The sequence below is a fragment of the Microcebus murinus genome, chromosome 16, assembly GCF_040939455.1.
Source record: "Microcebus murinus isolate Inina chromosome 16, M.murinus_Inina_mat1.0, whole genome shotgun sequence".
In the NCBI taxonomy this organism is placed as follows: domain Eukaryota; kingdom Metazoa; phylum Chordata; class Mammalia; order Primates; family Cheirogaleidae; genus Microcebus; species Microcebus murinus.
In genome coordinates, this window is record NC_134119.1 from 26,156,024 (window position 1) to 26,169,776 (window position 13,753).

A 13,753-nucleotide genomic window follows, 5' to 3' on the forward strand; every position below is an offset into this window, starting at 1 on the left:
AAATGAAAACATATGGCCACACAAAAAAACTTGTAAACAAATGTTTATAGCAGCATTATTCATAATAGCCAAAAGGTAGAAACAACCCTAATGTCTACCAACTGAGGAATGGATAAACAAAATGTCATAAATCCATATGATGGAATACTATTTGGCCATAAAAAAGAATGAAGTATTGATACATGCTACATTGTGGATGAACCTTGAAATAAACCTTGTTATAAAAGACACACATGATTCCATTTATATGAAATCTTCAGGGAAACTTATAGACAGAAAGTAGATTAGTGGTTGCTTAGGATGGGGGGTGAGAGGAATAGGGAGATGATAGCTAAAGGGTACGGGGTTTCTTTCCAAGGTGATGAAAATGTTGTAAGATTGATTGACTGTGGTGATGGTTGCACATGTCTGTGAGTTGTACATTTTAATCGTGGACTTTAAGTGGGTGAATTGTATAGCATGTGAAATATATCTCAATATACCTTTTTGCTTTTTTTTGAAACATGTTCTAAGGGGTCTGGAGGAGAGATGAGGTGTTTCTCTTGGAACCCTACAGATATTCCCAAATGGCTGGATACCCTCCTTCCTGCCAACTGCATCTGTTCCCCCCCACACCACCACTCAAAATATCCACAGTGTCTTCTATTTCTAGGCTCTCCTTTGTGCCACACCAAGGACATTGGCTCAGCCCCTTCCAGGACAGAAAGCCACTTCCAGGACAGAAAAGATGACACATACATGTGCTGATAGCATAGCCATTTCCATACACCCAGTCTACACACTGCCTGTAGCAGTACACAGGGCCTGTTTCCATTGCCTTTCAAATGACCATTTCCGGCAGCAATCTATCTGAAGCCCTGGCATCTCCCACCTCCTTCTGTAAGCCCCAACTTTTCACTGTTAGGACTGTTAGGTGGACCCACAGTCCACCTTCTCTCCTCTTGACCCAGGCTGCCCAAAGCAGTTCTTCGTGCCCCTCAGCAAGCTTTCCATTCTCCTTGTCATTTTAAAGGGCTGTAGTACTTGCTTATTAAAGAAGACTTAGAAGTTCAGCAAAATAGAAAAAAAGTCCACCCATAATCCATTCACCCAAACACCCATTGAATATAAGCCAAAGTGGGTAGAAAGGCAGGAGCACATGGATGAAACCTGCAAAATGGAGACAGGTTTCCTGAAGATGCATGGCAAGGAGTCCACAGCCAGGTAATCTTACATTCACCTTTGCACAGTGACCACACACCCCTCTTGGGCCAAGCACTGCTGGGGCCCCTATTGGAAAAAGTCTCCCACATACTCTTTCAAATCTTGAGATTAGAAAACTATCTTTTTTATTTTAGGCATGGGAAAGGCCTAAGTAAGACACAAAACCCAGAAGCAACTTAGGAAAAAATTGGCAGATTGAAGATTAAAAACTTTTCATATTCAAAAGACTCCCTAAACTAAGTTAAAGGACAAGTGGTGGCAAACTGGGAGAAAATATTTGCAATATATTTGACAAAGATTTTATCTTCACAGTATGTAAAGAACTCCTACAAGTCAAGAAAAAGATAAACACATGGGCAAAGGATGTGACTAGAAGATTCAGGATTCAAATGGCTGATAAACATGAAAAGAGAAATTTGCACTAAAATAGCCATGAGTTACACTTTCTTCCTTTGGTTTCCAGAATGCCATACCGGCCTGGTTTTCCTTCTACCAATGCGGAGGCTCCTCATGAGTCTTTTTGGTCCTTTCTTGAGCCCTTAATCTTGGAGCACCCAGGGTATTGTCCTTGGTCCTCTTTTCTTCTTTGTCTACACCCATTCACCTGAAGCTTCATCCAGCCCCAGATCCTCAATCTGTCCCCCTGGGTCACCATCTTCTCCTCTGCCTACTACATGAGTTCCCCCTCATGTGGCTTTAAGAGATTTTTGAAAACACCACTATGCATTCATTGTTTTAAGAACTTAGCATTTTTATGTTTTGGTGCAGGAGGAAGAGGTTTCAGGGATTCATGCTTATGTATATACATGATGTTATTTCTGTAAATGCAACCACATACGTTTATGACTATATGCATGGTAAAGCCCAGAAAGCACCAAGATGTTACAGTGTTGTGGGATTACTAGAACTTTTAAAATGTCATTAGCATCATAAAATAGATTTACAACTTAGTGTTTGTTGCTGATAAAAATAACCTAAATGTGTAACAATAAGTTACATAGATTAGTGCTCATTTATAGTTGGAACAATATGCAACCATTAACAAGCATGCTGGCAATGATATTTACCGATATGGCAAAATTCTCATCACTTGATGCCAGGTAAAACAGCAGGAGATGCCAGTCTATACAGCCTGATGCCAGTTTTATACAGTTTATTTTAAAAAAGAAAACTGCATGCGCCTAGAGACAAGACTGGAAGGAAATGTATCAAAATGTTACCTGTGCATCCTTCCAGGTGCTGGTGTGAAAGTGCTCTGTATTTTTCAGTTTCTGCACAAAATGTGGGTCATTTGTACCTTAATTTAAAAAAACAACAATCTGGTGGTTGTTCTTTCGAAGCAACAAATCGCTGTCTACCTGGCGCCGTGGCGATGCACCGCGTCCCCGCCCGCGCCTCTGCCCACCCGTAGCCGGACGCCCGAGCGCCGGCCGCTCCCGCAGACCGCAGCGCCCTCCAGCGGCAGGTCCGGGGCGGCGGGAAGGGGGTGGGCGCGGAGGGCCAGGAGGCGGCGCCGGGCGTCCCCACGCTTCCCGCGAGATCCCGCTCCACCCGCTCCGCCCCGCTCGCCGCGCTCCCAGCTCCCCGCGCCGCGGCACTTCCTACCTCCCGCGCCCGCGCCGCCCGCTCTCGCCCGCGCCCGCCGTCCGCCGCCCGCCGCCCGCCGCCGCGCCCGCCGGCGCCCCCGGAGGTGCCCCGGCCCGGCCGGGTCGTCGCCCGGCTGCCGCGCCCGCGAGCCGCTTTGTCTCGGGTGGGGCGGGCGGGAGAGGCCGCCAGGTGCCCCCCGCCGCGGGCCCGGGCCCCCCGCCCCGGGGCGGCGGCGCCGGGCCCCGGGGCGGGGGGCGCGCCGGGATGGGCCCCAAGCGGCGACAGCTGACGTTCCGGGAGAAGTCGCGCATCATCCAGGAGGTGGAGCAGAACCCGACCCTGCGCAAGGGCGAGATCGCGCGGCGCTTCAACATCCCACCGTCCACGCTGAGTACCATCCTGAAGAACAAGCGCGCCATCCTGGCGTCGGAGCGCAAGTACGGGGTGGCCTCCACCTGCCGAAAGACCAACAAGCTGTCCCCCTACGACAAGCTGGAGGGGTTGCTCATCGCCTGGTTCCAGCAGATCCGCGCCGCTGGCCTGCCGGTCAAGGGCATCATCCTCAAGGAGAAGGCGCTGCGCATAGCCGAGGAGCTGGGCATGGACGACTTCACCGCTTCCAACGGCTGGCTGGACCGCTTCCGCCGGCGCCACGGCGTGGTGTCCTGCAGTGGCGTGGCCCGCGCCCGGGCGCGAAACTCTACCCCCCGGACCCCAGCGGCGCCTGCTAGCCCGGCCGCGGTGCCCTCAGAGGGCAGCGGCGGGGGCATGACGGCCTGGCACGCTCAAGAGGAGCAGCCACCGTCGGTGGCCGAGGGCTATGCCTCGCAGGACGTGTTCAGCGCTACCGAGACCAGTCTATGGTACGACTTCCTGCCCGACCAGGCCAAGGGGTTGTTTGGAGGCGACGGACGGCAGCGCCAGGCCACCCAGCGCCTGAGCGTCTTGCTGTGTGCCAACGCCGATGGCAGCGAAAAGCTGTCCCCGCTGGTGGCCGGCAAGTCTGCGAAGCCCCGTGCCGGCCAAGCCGGCCTGCCCTGCGACTACACCGCCAACTCTAAGGGTGGTGTCACCACCCAGGCCCTGGCCAAGTACTTGAAGGCCCTGGACACCCGAATGGCTGCAGAGTCTCGACGGGTCCTGTTGCTGGCTGGCCGCTTGGCTGCCCAGTCCCTGGACACTTCGGGCCTGCGGCATGTGCAGCTGGCCTTCTTCCCACCGGGCACCGTGCATCCGCTGGAGCGGGGAGTGGTCCAACAGGTGAAGGGCCACTATCGCCAGGCTATGCTGCTCAAGGCCATGACCGCCCTAGAGAGCCAGGATCACTCAGGCCTGCAGCTGGGCCTCATGGAGGCCCTGCACTTCGTGGCTGCGGCCTGGCAGGCAGTGGAGCCTTCGGACATAGCCGCCTGCTTTCGTGAGGCTGGCTTTGGAGGTGGCCCTCATGCCACCATCACCACTTCCCTCAAGAGTGAAGGGGAGGAAGAGGAGGAGGATGAGGAAGGAGAAGAGGAGGAGGAAGAAGAGGAGGGTGAAGGGGAGGAGGAGGAGGAGGAGGAGGAAGGCCAGGAGGAAGAGGAGGAGGAGGAAGGGGGGGAAGCAGAGGAGTTGGGGGAGGAAGAGGAGGTGGAGGAAGAGGGTGATGTTGATGACAGTGATGAAGATGAGGAGGAAGAGGAGGAGGAGAGCTCCTCCGAGGGCTTGGAGGCTGAGGACTGGGCCCAGGGAGTAGTGGAAGCTGGTGGCAGCTTTGGGGGTTACGGTGCCCAGGAGGAGGCCCAGTGCCCTACTCTCCATTTCCTGGAAGGTGGGGAGGACTCCGAGTCGGACAGTGAGGACGAGGAGGATGATGAAGAGGAGGATGAGGAAGACGACGATGAAGATGATGAGGAGGATGGTGATGAGGTGCCTGTACCCAGCTTCGGGGAGGCCATGGCCTACTTTGCCATGGTCAAGAGGTATCTGACCTCCTTCCCCATTGACGACCGTGTGCAGAGCCACATCCTCCACTTGGAACATGATCTGGTCCACGTGACTAGGAAGAACCATGCCAGGCAGGCAGGAGTTCGGGGTCTCGGACATCAAAGCTGAGTCACCGGGCCTAGCCATGCCCCAACCCAGATTGGTGGCAGCAGCCCAGGGCAGAGGACTCTCTGGGCACCTGCTATGGATGGAGCCAGAGTATGGAGCCCCAGATCCTTTAGCAATGCTTCCCCTGGCCCTGGGGCAGGCCCAGTCTCCTCGGTCGGGCCCGGGGCTGAGGTCAGCCTCACTGCCTGCTTATTGCCTCTTTCTCAGAGTCCTCTTTCCTCCCCATTTGCCCCTGGGCTCAGGGGAGCCGGTGGGGTGGGTGGGGAGCTGTCCGGTGCTACCACACCGTGCCCTCAGTGGACTAACCACAGCAGAAGCCAGGGATGGGCCCTGGAAGCTCCTGGCCGGAGAGTGCCTCTCCCCTCTGCCGTCCACACCAGGTCTTTGGTGGGGGGGACCCCAAAGCCATTCTGGGAAGGACTCCAGAGGAAGGTCCAGCCTAGGCCCCTGAAAGGCTGGCAGCCACCATCCCCACCCCTGGGCCGCCTTGAGAAGCACAGTCTAACCATGGGCTCCTGAGCCCGCCTCTGCCTGCTTTCCACCTCCCCAGTTCCTTTCTCTGGCCCAGTCCATGTGACTTTGGCCCTTGGTTTTCTTTCCAGATTGGAGATTTCCAAGAGGTCCTCCAGGGGAGTGACAGTGGGTGCTTCCCTGGTGAGCGGCTGCAGGCCCCATGCCTCTCCCTCTCTGGCAGGGGGCCATCCTGGGCAGAGGGGCCTGGGGCTGGGCCCAGAGTCCAGCCATCCAGCTGCTCCTTTCCCAGTTTGAATTCAATAAATCTGTCCACTCCCCTTTTGTGGGGGTGAACATTTTAACAGCCAAGGGTGCATCCTTCATGGTCTGGGCTTGCGTCTGTCTTGGGGGACACATTCTTTCCCGGTTCCCTTTGGTCCTTGCTGTGGTGGGACATGGAAGCAAGTGTTAAGGGGACAGGGGGAGCTCTCAACACCCATATCTATATGTTATTGAAGCTTGGGGAGGAAGGTGACTTCAATGTACCTGCCTGAGGGCGGGTTAGAGGAAACCTAGCCTTGCTCTGCTTTGGAGTTAGAGAGAAGCTTGGGGTCACTTAGCTGGGGCAGGAGGGAAGGAGCCAGTAGTCTCTTTTGGGCCAAATCGAACAATATGCACCTGGGGACTAGGCCTACCTAGGCTGGTTTTAAACGGTGCTTGCAGGTGTGGGGCCAGGACAGAAAGAAAGGGGTATTTATTTGGGCAGCTCTTGGAGTTCAGGTTAGAGTTTGGAGGAACATATGGGGCACTCTTTGGTTTGCCTTTTGTGCCTTAAGAGGGAGCCCTTTAGGCCTTTCAGTGATTGGCATCTCCAAGCCTGGTGGCCACCCCTGGAGGCAGTGGTAGGAGGAAGGTGAAATTGCTGAGAACAGGTTGCAGCCCCAAGAGGCTGGGGAGAGTTGGTAACTCCCTGCGGGGCGCCCTCCATGGGGTCCCCCCAGTCCAAAGGTGAGGACAGGCCTCTTCAGCCCTTCCCTCTCTAACCCTTCCTCATTGGGGCCCTCAGGCCCCAGCGGTTCCAGCCAGGGGAGGGCCTGGGCCTGAGCAGAGCTGGCAGCTCTGGGCCCCAAACCGGTTTTCCCACCTCGCCTGGGGCTGGCACATCACCTCTGTGGTTCCTGCCCCCACCTTTGCCACCAAGTTTTTCCTCTCCCAACTCTGGAATGTTAAGTGGGGAATACCCAGGTCATCTTTTGTCCCTTGCCTGCCCTGGGTGTGGTCTCTTCTAGAAAGGTAAGGCCACTATGCATGAGTTTAGAACAAGATGGGGTGACTTCCACTCTTGGCCTTCTGCACTTCTGGCATTCAGGGATCCCCTCCAGGCCTTGAAGGTTTTGAAACTAAAAGACAACAAAAAGTAGTTGGAACTCCTCTTGCCATCAACATCTCTCCCCAGTCCGAGCCCTGGAGGAGACCAGAAAGCTGTAAGAAAGTCCAACCTACCTCGGGACTGCTCTGAAGTGAGAAGGAGGGAGCAGTGGCCACCACCCCCAGGTGCCCCAGGCCAGCCCAGGTCCCTTCCTCAAGTTCCAACAAGGCAAATTACTTGCATTTGTCTTCTGCCAAGAGAACACCTCTTTTGTGGAACTGAGATTGTCTCATTAATGATAACACCAGCTGATGCTAATAGGGCCCTTGCTGCGTGCCAGGCTCTGTGCTAAACACTTTAGATGCTCACAAAACCCCTGTGAGGTGGATAAAACCATGAGAAACGGGCACAGATAGGTCCAGTAATGTGCCCAGAGGCACATCATTAGTCTGCGATGGAAGCAAGCTTTCTCCCTAGGCTGGCTCTAAAAGTACACCTTTACAAAGTGGGGTACCATATTCCTAACTCTCCTAAGAGTAGTGCTGGTTTGAAATGGAACTGAGTACTGAAATCAAATCCTAATCTGTGGAAGAATAGCTCCTTAGGGAAAGATGCAAGATGTGGAGGTGTCTACAGGAGCTCTCGCTGCTTCTGTACCTAGACCCACTTCCATTCACCCAGTTCCCATACAAATACAGGTCTTCTATAAATATTAACATTTTGCTCATTTGTAAAGCTCTTTCCCATTACCCCATTGGGACAAGCAGGTCTGAGAACCATCCCCATTTCACGAAGGAGAAAATAAAGCTAAGAAATTAAATGACTTGCACAAGGTACTGGCCTTGAGCTCTGGTGTTCTCCCTGGGAGTCTGGGTTGCATATGAAATGCCCCACTGGGACTCTGCTGGGAAGGGGGAGTGGCGATGGCCCTATAAGCACAAACTTTGGTGAGGGACCTAGCAAGGAATCACCATCACAGAGACTATCACACAGTCCAGATGGGTAGCATATCATTAACAGTGGATCCCCAATAAAGCTGACAAACATTGAGGTGCTGCCTTTGTTTGGGACTGACAGGGCCCAGAAGAAGGAAGGATCCCATCCTTGGGGGTGCTGGTGCATGAGTTCTGGGGGCCTGACTGGTTTGGGCAGGTTCCACAGTGGGTCAGTGGCTGGTCAGCAGGTGGCATGGGCACAGAAGTAATGCTTTCTTAGGGAGGAGGAGAAAGCAAGGACACCTAACCGTCTTTTCCAAGCTGGGGCCTGACAGGAGGTAGCCAGGGGAAAAAAAAAAAACAAAAAAACAACAAAAAAAACACCCTACAATTCCCAGAATGCCATGCTCCCAGGCCAGTCGGGGATGGTTGCCATGGTTTCAGAAAACAATATGGCCGCTCCCAGCGGGGACGTGAGTCTCTGGGTTGGGGAGGCAGAAGCGGGTCTGGGCTACTGTAGTAGCTACAGAGGAGTCGCTTGAGGGGTCGTGAGGCTGAGGCTGGACGCTACACGGCTGGAACGGTTTAGGCTTGCGGAGGGTGCCGATGGCGAGCAGCGTGGACGAGGAGGCGCTGCACCAGCTCTACCTGTGGGTAGACAACATCCCTCTGTCCCGGCCCAAGCGAAACCTCTCCCGGGACTTCAGTGACGGAGGTGTGCGCCCCTGTGTGTCTACATGTTCTGTCCTGTATGTAGGTGTGTAATGGGTCTGTGTGCATACTGTCTCTTTGTGCATGTGTGCGCGGAGGGGGAGAAGGGTTTAGGGAGGATGTGTCTCCTGGGACTTACTTCAGTTGTAGAAGTGTGTGCTTGTGTGTGTTTTCTATTTGCACCTGTGTGTGAACAATGCATGTGCATATGTATGTCTACATGTTCTATCCTGTGTGCATGTGAGGAGTGTGTCTCTCTGACCGGAGGGATCCAGGGAATTTAATGACTAAAATATGTGTCTGCATAAGTATTTGTGTATTTCTGTACGTGCTTACTCATTGCTGTGTGTTCTATATGTCTGTCTTGTGGGAGTCTGAGCATGTGTGTGTTCATATGTGTGTTGACATGTTGTGTGTATCTGGCGAGGTCTTGTATGCATATGTGTTTCTTTGTGATTATGTGTTTATGTGTCTGTGTTTCTAGGACTGTCTCCTGGGCTTTCAATGACAGAAGTATGCATCTCTGTATGTGTATATTTGGGGAGGCTATGTGCACATGTGACTTTCTGTGCTTATGTGTGTGTTCTACAAGTGTGCCTATGTATTTGGTCTACGATGTACCTATTTTGCGTGTCTACACTTTCTGCCCTATGTGTCTATCTGTAGGGAGATCTTATCACATATGTCTCTGCTTGTGTGAGTGTGACTTTGGTGTTGGAGTGTGTGTGTGTGTGCACACATGTGCACATGTGCATCCATGTGAATTGCTAGGGTGGGGCCCTGGGCTCCTGAAAGTCTCTCTTGGAGACTCGTTCTCTGCTGGAGGATCAGAGATCTCAGTTTTCCCATGCCTTGAGTTAATGGGGAAGGGATGCAGCTCCTTTGAGGTATGCTGGAGACTGAGTCTCCTCTACCTGATCACTGATCTCGATTTCTGGGTTCCAACACTTTGCCATGCCCAATTTCCCATCTCACCCCACCCCTCTTCTCTTCACCCCTTTCTTCCTTACCCGTTTTCCCACCTTCCATGTTTACTCTCACTCCCTCAGTCCTGGTTGCAGAGGTCGTCAAGTTTTACTTCCCCAAGATGGTGGAGATGCACAATTATGTCCCTGCCAACTCTCTCCAGCAGAAGCTCAGCAACTGGAGTCACCTGAACAGGTAGCAGAATGCCTGGATGCTGCAGCAGGCGACTCCAGCCCCTCACCCTGGATTCCTAGAAAGGGCTGCCCCAGCTCCTGCATCTCTTGTGGTCTTGGCTGCCCAGCCTGAGATTGTTGGTGGCAGGGTGGGGAGGGTCAACACAGACAGAATCATTCTGGTAACAAAATCAAGGAACTCTTTTATTGGGAAGGAGACAAGGAACTTAGGCACACCCAAGCCTGGGGGCTCAGATGCGGTGCCCTTCACTCCCCCAGGGCTGCAGCACTCAAACTCAGGACGGCGACCACTGTTCCCCCTTCCTTATTCCCCATCCCTTTCTCTACCCACCAGGAAAGTACTGAACAAGCTGAACTTCTCGGTACCGGACGACGTGATGCGCAAGATCGCGCAGTGCGCCCCCGGCGTTGTGGAGCTGGTGCTCATCCCGCTGCGGCAGCGCCTGGAGGAGCGGCAGAGGCGCAGGAAGCAGGGCTCGGGCTCCTTGCAGGTGCCACCCCTCTCTAACTTCTGCTGGGGATGGGGGGCGGTGCTTCCCAGACAGCCGAAAGCCCCGCCTTGTGTGGGGGAGGGGTGCCTGGCTAAAGAGAGCCTGGCCTCAGGGATAGCGGAAAGAACATGGGGTCTCCCTTGGGAGATTGAGCTCAGGCTCACAGTGGACCACGGGGGTTCTTTCAGGAGCTGGCTCCCCAGGATGGCAGTGGCTACATGGATGTGGGTAAGGTGGCTTTTCCGTTTCTCCCTCCCAGGAGGAGCTTTCTTCCTGTCCTCCTTCCTAATGCTTGCGAGGGTGGGAGGTGGCGGCGGACGGGGAGCCGGAGAATGGGACTCCAGCATGGTCACTCCTCCACTTGCCTTACGTCAGGTTTATCCCAGAAGGCCCGAGGTGAAGGTGCCCCCGACCCCCAGGGAGGGGAGCAGCTCAGGTAAAGAAGCTGGCAGTTCCTGACTTCATCAGGCTTGGTGATTCCCCAGTATAGGCTGGAGGGGGAACTGGGGGGGAAAATGGGGAAGGTGGAGGGTACTGGAAGGTGAGGGTGAGGCCCGAGGTCCAGGCCTCCGCTAAGCTGCTTCCCACCCCAGGGGGGCTCGGCCACCTGCGCCCCGGCTTTCCGGGTATAGCCAGGCGCTGCAGGGCGACCCAAGCTTCGTCCTCCAGATCGCTGAAAAGGAACAGGAGCTGTTGGCCTCGCAGGAGACCGTGCAGGTGAGGGCGCGCCAGGAGGACTGGGAAGGCTGGGGATGGGGTGTGAGGTTGGGCTTGGGGACCTGCAGAGGCGGGGGCAGGAGGGAGCAGGCTGCTGGACTTGACCTTTGCGCGGCGCGGCCCAGGTCCTGCAGATGAAGGTCAGGCGCCTGGAGCACCTGCTCCAGCTTAAGAACGTGCGCATCGACGACCTCTCCAGGCGGCTCCAGCAAGTGGAGCGTAAACAGCGGTGAGCTGCCGCGGGGACCACGCTGGGTCGCCCCACTAGCCGCCAGAGCCCAGACGCAGCGACCGACCCACCCACCGACGGACAGACGATTGGGAGGGCGGAGCCTGCTGCTCGCACAAGCCTCTCGGGGCGGGAGTCCCCCGTACCTTGGGATGGGTGAGCCTGGGGGGCGGCGGGACAGGACACTGGAGCAGAGGCCTGGGACTGAGCTGCCTCCTTCCACTCCATCCGGGTCAGGAGAATGGACCGCTTTCCAGAGCCCAGAAGCCACGTGCAGAGACCTGGCAAAGCCCCCAAAGCAGTATCCAACACCTGGGGCCCAGCCTTGCAGCTCCCAGCGCTGGCCTTTGGGGGGCGGTCCCATGGCTTGGTCTGTATCCCCAGAACCGGGTCCCCAGCCAGCTCTGATGACAGCGGTGTCTCCATCCAGGCTAGTTCTCCATGCCCTCAGTCATGGGGGGAGCTGCCCTGGGCAGCCGACGGGCTCCCTTACCCTTCATGGGAGCTCACCAGGGACTGAAATGGGGGCCGGAGACCACAGCAGTGAGTAGTGGGCTCAGCCAGGAGGAGCAGGGAGGACGTAGGCCCAGCCTGGATCAATCGTCCTCCGCCCATGGGGTACTATTGGGAGCATTTGGAGGATATGAGACAGGGCTGTCACCATTAAAGTAACTGCTGTGTTCTGTTTCCTGTGTCTGCCTTCTCTTTCCGCCTGGATCCCTGAGAGCAGAATGTTCCTGCTCCCCTTGACCTCCACCCCCTTGGGTGAAAGAGCTCTGTGGACCCAGAGTGGGTCTTATATTGTGGGTGGTTGGGCCCTCTGTGGCTACTGCTTGATAGGTTAATGGTATCACCAGGGGTCAAGTTTTGTGCACTATGACAGCCTGACTTCTAACCCTGGCCTCAGATTGGCCCCAACACCCACCCTCACAGTGTCCTCCATCCTTGTCCAAACCCAACCCCAAACCTAGGTTTCAGATTCTTGCAAACTATAGCCACACACTTACCCTCAACCCTGCCTATGGATTGACCCCTAACTCAGCCCTTTATACTAATTCCAGCCCCGCCCACAGACTGATCCCAAGTTGTATGGACTGAGGCCAAGCTTTCCTCCCATCCCTGATCTAGACATTATGGCCATGCTCTGATGATTTGCTGACTACTGATAATTTTGAACATTTGTAAATCCCAAGATCCAGCAATTCCATTCCCAGCCATGTACCCAGCATATACTCAGGGAAAACTTAAGCTATTTTGTTTTGTGCTCTGGGAGATGTGTTACAGCAGTGTTCATAGCAACACTCTTTGTAATAGCAAAAGAACTGAAAAGAACCTATACTTAGTTATCTATTACTATGTAACAAATTACCACCAACTTAGTGCCTTAAAACAACACATGCTTATTATCTCATATTTTGTGTGGGTTAAGAGTTTAGGAATGGTTAAGCTAGGTCCTCTGCTTCAGGGTTTCTTGCGAGGCTGCAGTCAAGGTGTTGGCCAGAACTACAGTCTAATCTGAAGGCTCAATTGGGGAAGGATCCAAGCTCACTTGGTTGTTGACAGAATTCAGTTCCTAGTGGGCTGTTGGACTGAGGGCTTTGGTGTTGTACTGGTTGTTGGCTGATGGCTGCTCTCACATTGCCATGTGGCCATCTCCAGGATGGTAGCTTACTTCAAAGCCAGCAAAAGAGAGAGTTGATAGAGTCTGCTAGCAAAATGGGAGTTACAAGCTTATCTAATGTAATCACAGAAGTGACATCCCATCACATTTGCTGTATTCTATTTTGTTTTTCTTTTTTGAGACAGTCTTGCTCTGTCACCCTGGGTAGAGTGCAGTGGCCTCATCATAGCTCACTGCAACCTCAAACTCCTGGGCTCAAGTGATCCTCCTGCCTCAGCCTCCCAAGTAGCTGGGACTACAGGTGTGTGCCACCATACCCAGCTAATTTTTTCTATTTTTAGTAGAGACAGGGTCTTGCTGTTGCTCAGGCTGGTCTCAAACTCCTGACCTCAAGTGATCCTCCTTGAGTGCTAGGATTACAGGTGTGAGCCACCTCACCCAGCCTGCTGTCTTCTATTTATTAGAAGCAAGCCACAGGGTCCAGCCTGCATTCAAGGAAAGGGGTACATGTGGGGGTGAGTACCAGGAGGCAGGGTTATGGGGAGCCATTTTAGGAGCTGCCTATCACAAGGAGGAAAAAGCAATAAAAGGATAAAATCTAGGATAGTGGTTACCTCTGAGTAGAAGTGCAGGAGAGGAAGAGATATAAGAGCACATAAGTAGGTGTAAATTATTTGTAATGGTTTAGTTCCTGGGGCAGGTGGTGGGTTTATAGGTGTTCATGAGTGAGTCACAGATAAGCGAGGAGAAACTGTCATGAATCAAGGATTATATTTAGTCCAATTTGATAATATTTAAAATATTCAATAATAAATGATAATAGAAATTGGTGACTACTACTGACCTTGATCTGAGCCCCATCCCTGCACTTAGCCTGGTCTTAGGTTAACACTGGCTTCAGCCTGACCCTCCACCTGCCCCAAACTAACCACTAGCATTTCACAAACACTGACCCTAGCTCTAGCATCATGATCTCTCCATAATCTGCAACAGGTCTCCAGAGTTCTGTTCTCTGAAACTTGCACCCACGTAACCACACCTGTAGGCTCCTGTATGTAAAGCTGGTAGGAAAGACGGAGGGGCCTGGGGGCCAGGAGGTGGGTGCAGGGTATAGTTCTGCCTTCCAGTAGCACAGTGGGTCCGGAATACAGGTTTGGTGGCTGGGGTCACTACCTCACCCGTTGGC

General features: G+C 53.8%; 2 protein-coding genes across 4 annotated transcripts; both read left to right on the forward strand.

Moving 5' to 3' along the window:
* Nucleotides 1-2,955: 2,955 nt before the first annotated feature.
* On the forward strand, nt 2,956-5,703 carry CENPB (centromere protein B). Its single transcript, XM_076010968.1, has 2 exons — nt 2,956-4,748; nt 5,484-5,703. Exons 1-2 carry the CDS (start codon nt 3,055-3,057, stop codon nt 5,647-5,649), a joined length of 1,860 nt encoding a protein of 619 aa, XP_075867083.1. The 5' UTR covers nt 2,956-3,054; the 3' UTR covers nt 5,650-5,703.
* A 392-nt stretch (nt 5,704-6,095) lies between these two features.
* On the forward strand, nt 6,096-11,623 carry SPEF1 (sperm flagellar 1). Of its 3 annotated transcripts, XM_012755239.3 has the most exons (8): nt 6,096-8,353; nt 9,399-9,510; nt 9,844-10,000; nt 10,189-10,228; nt 10,376-10,436; nt 10,594-10,717; nt 10,843-10,946; nt 11,184-11,623. In XM_012755239.3, the coding sequence occupies exons 1-8, from the start codon at nt 8,245-8,247 to the stop codon at nt 11,464-11,466; spliced, it is 990 nt and encodes a 329-aa protein (XP_012610693.2). In that variant the 5' UTR covers nt 6,096-8,244; the 3' UTR covers nt 11,467-11,623. The 3 variants fall into 3 exon arrangements, with proteins under 3 accessions (XP_012610693.2, XP_012610694.1, XP_075867084.1); XM_012755240.3 differs by having other exon boundaries at nt 10,843-11,269; XM_076010969.1 differs by lacking the exons at nt 6,096-8,353; nt 9,399-9,510; nt 9,844-10,000 and having other exon boundaries at nt 10,082-10,228.
* The last annotated feature ends 2,130 nt before the right edge of the window (nt 11,624-13,753 follow it).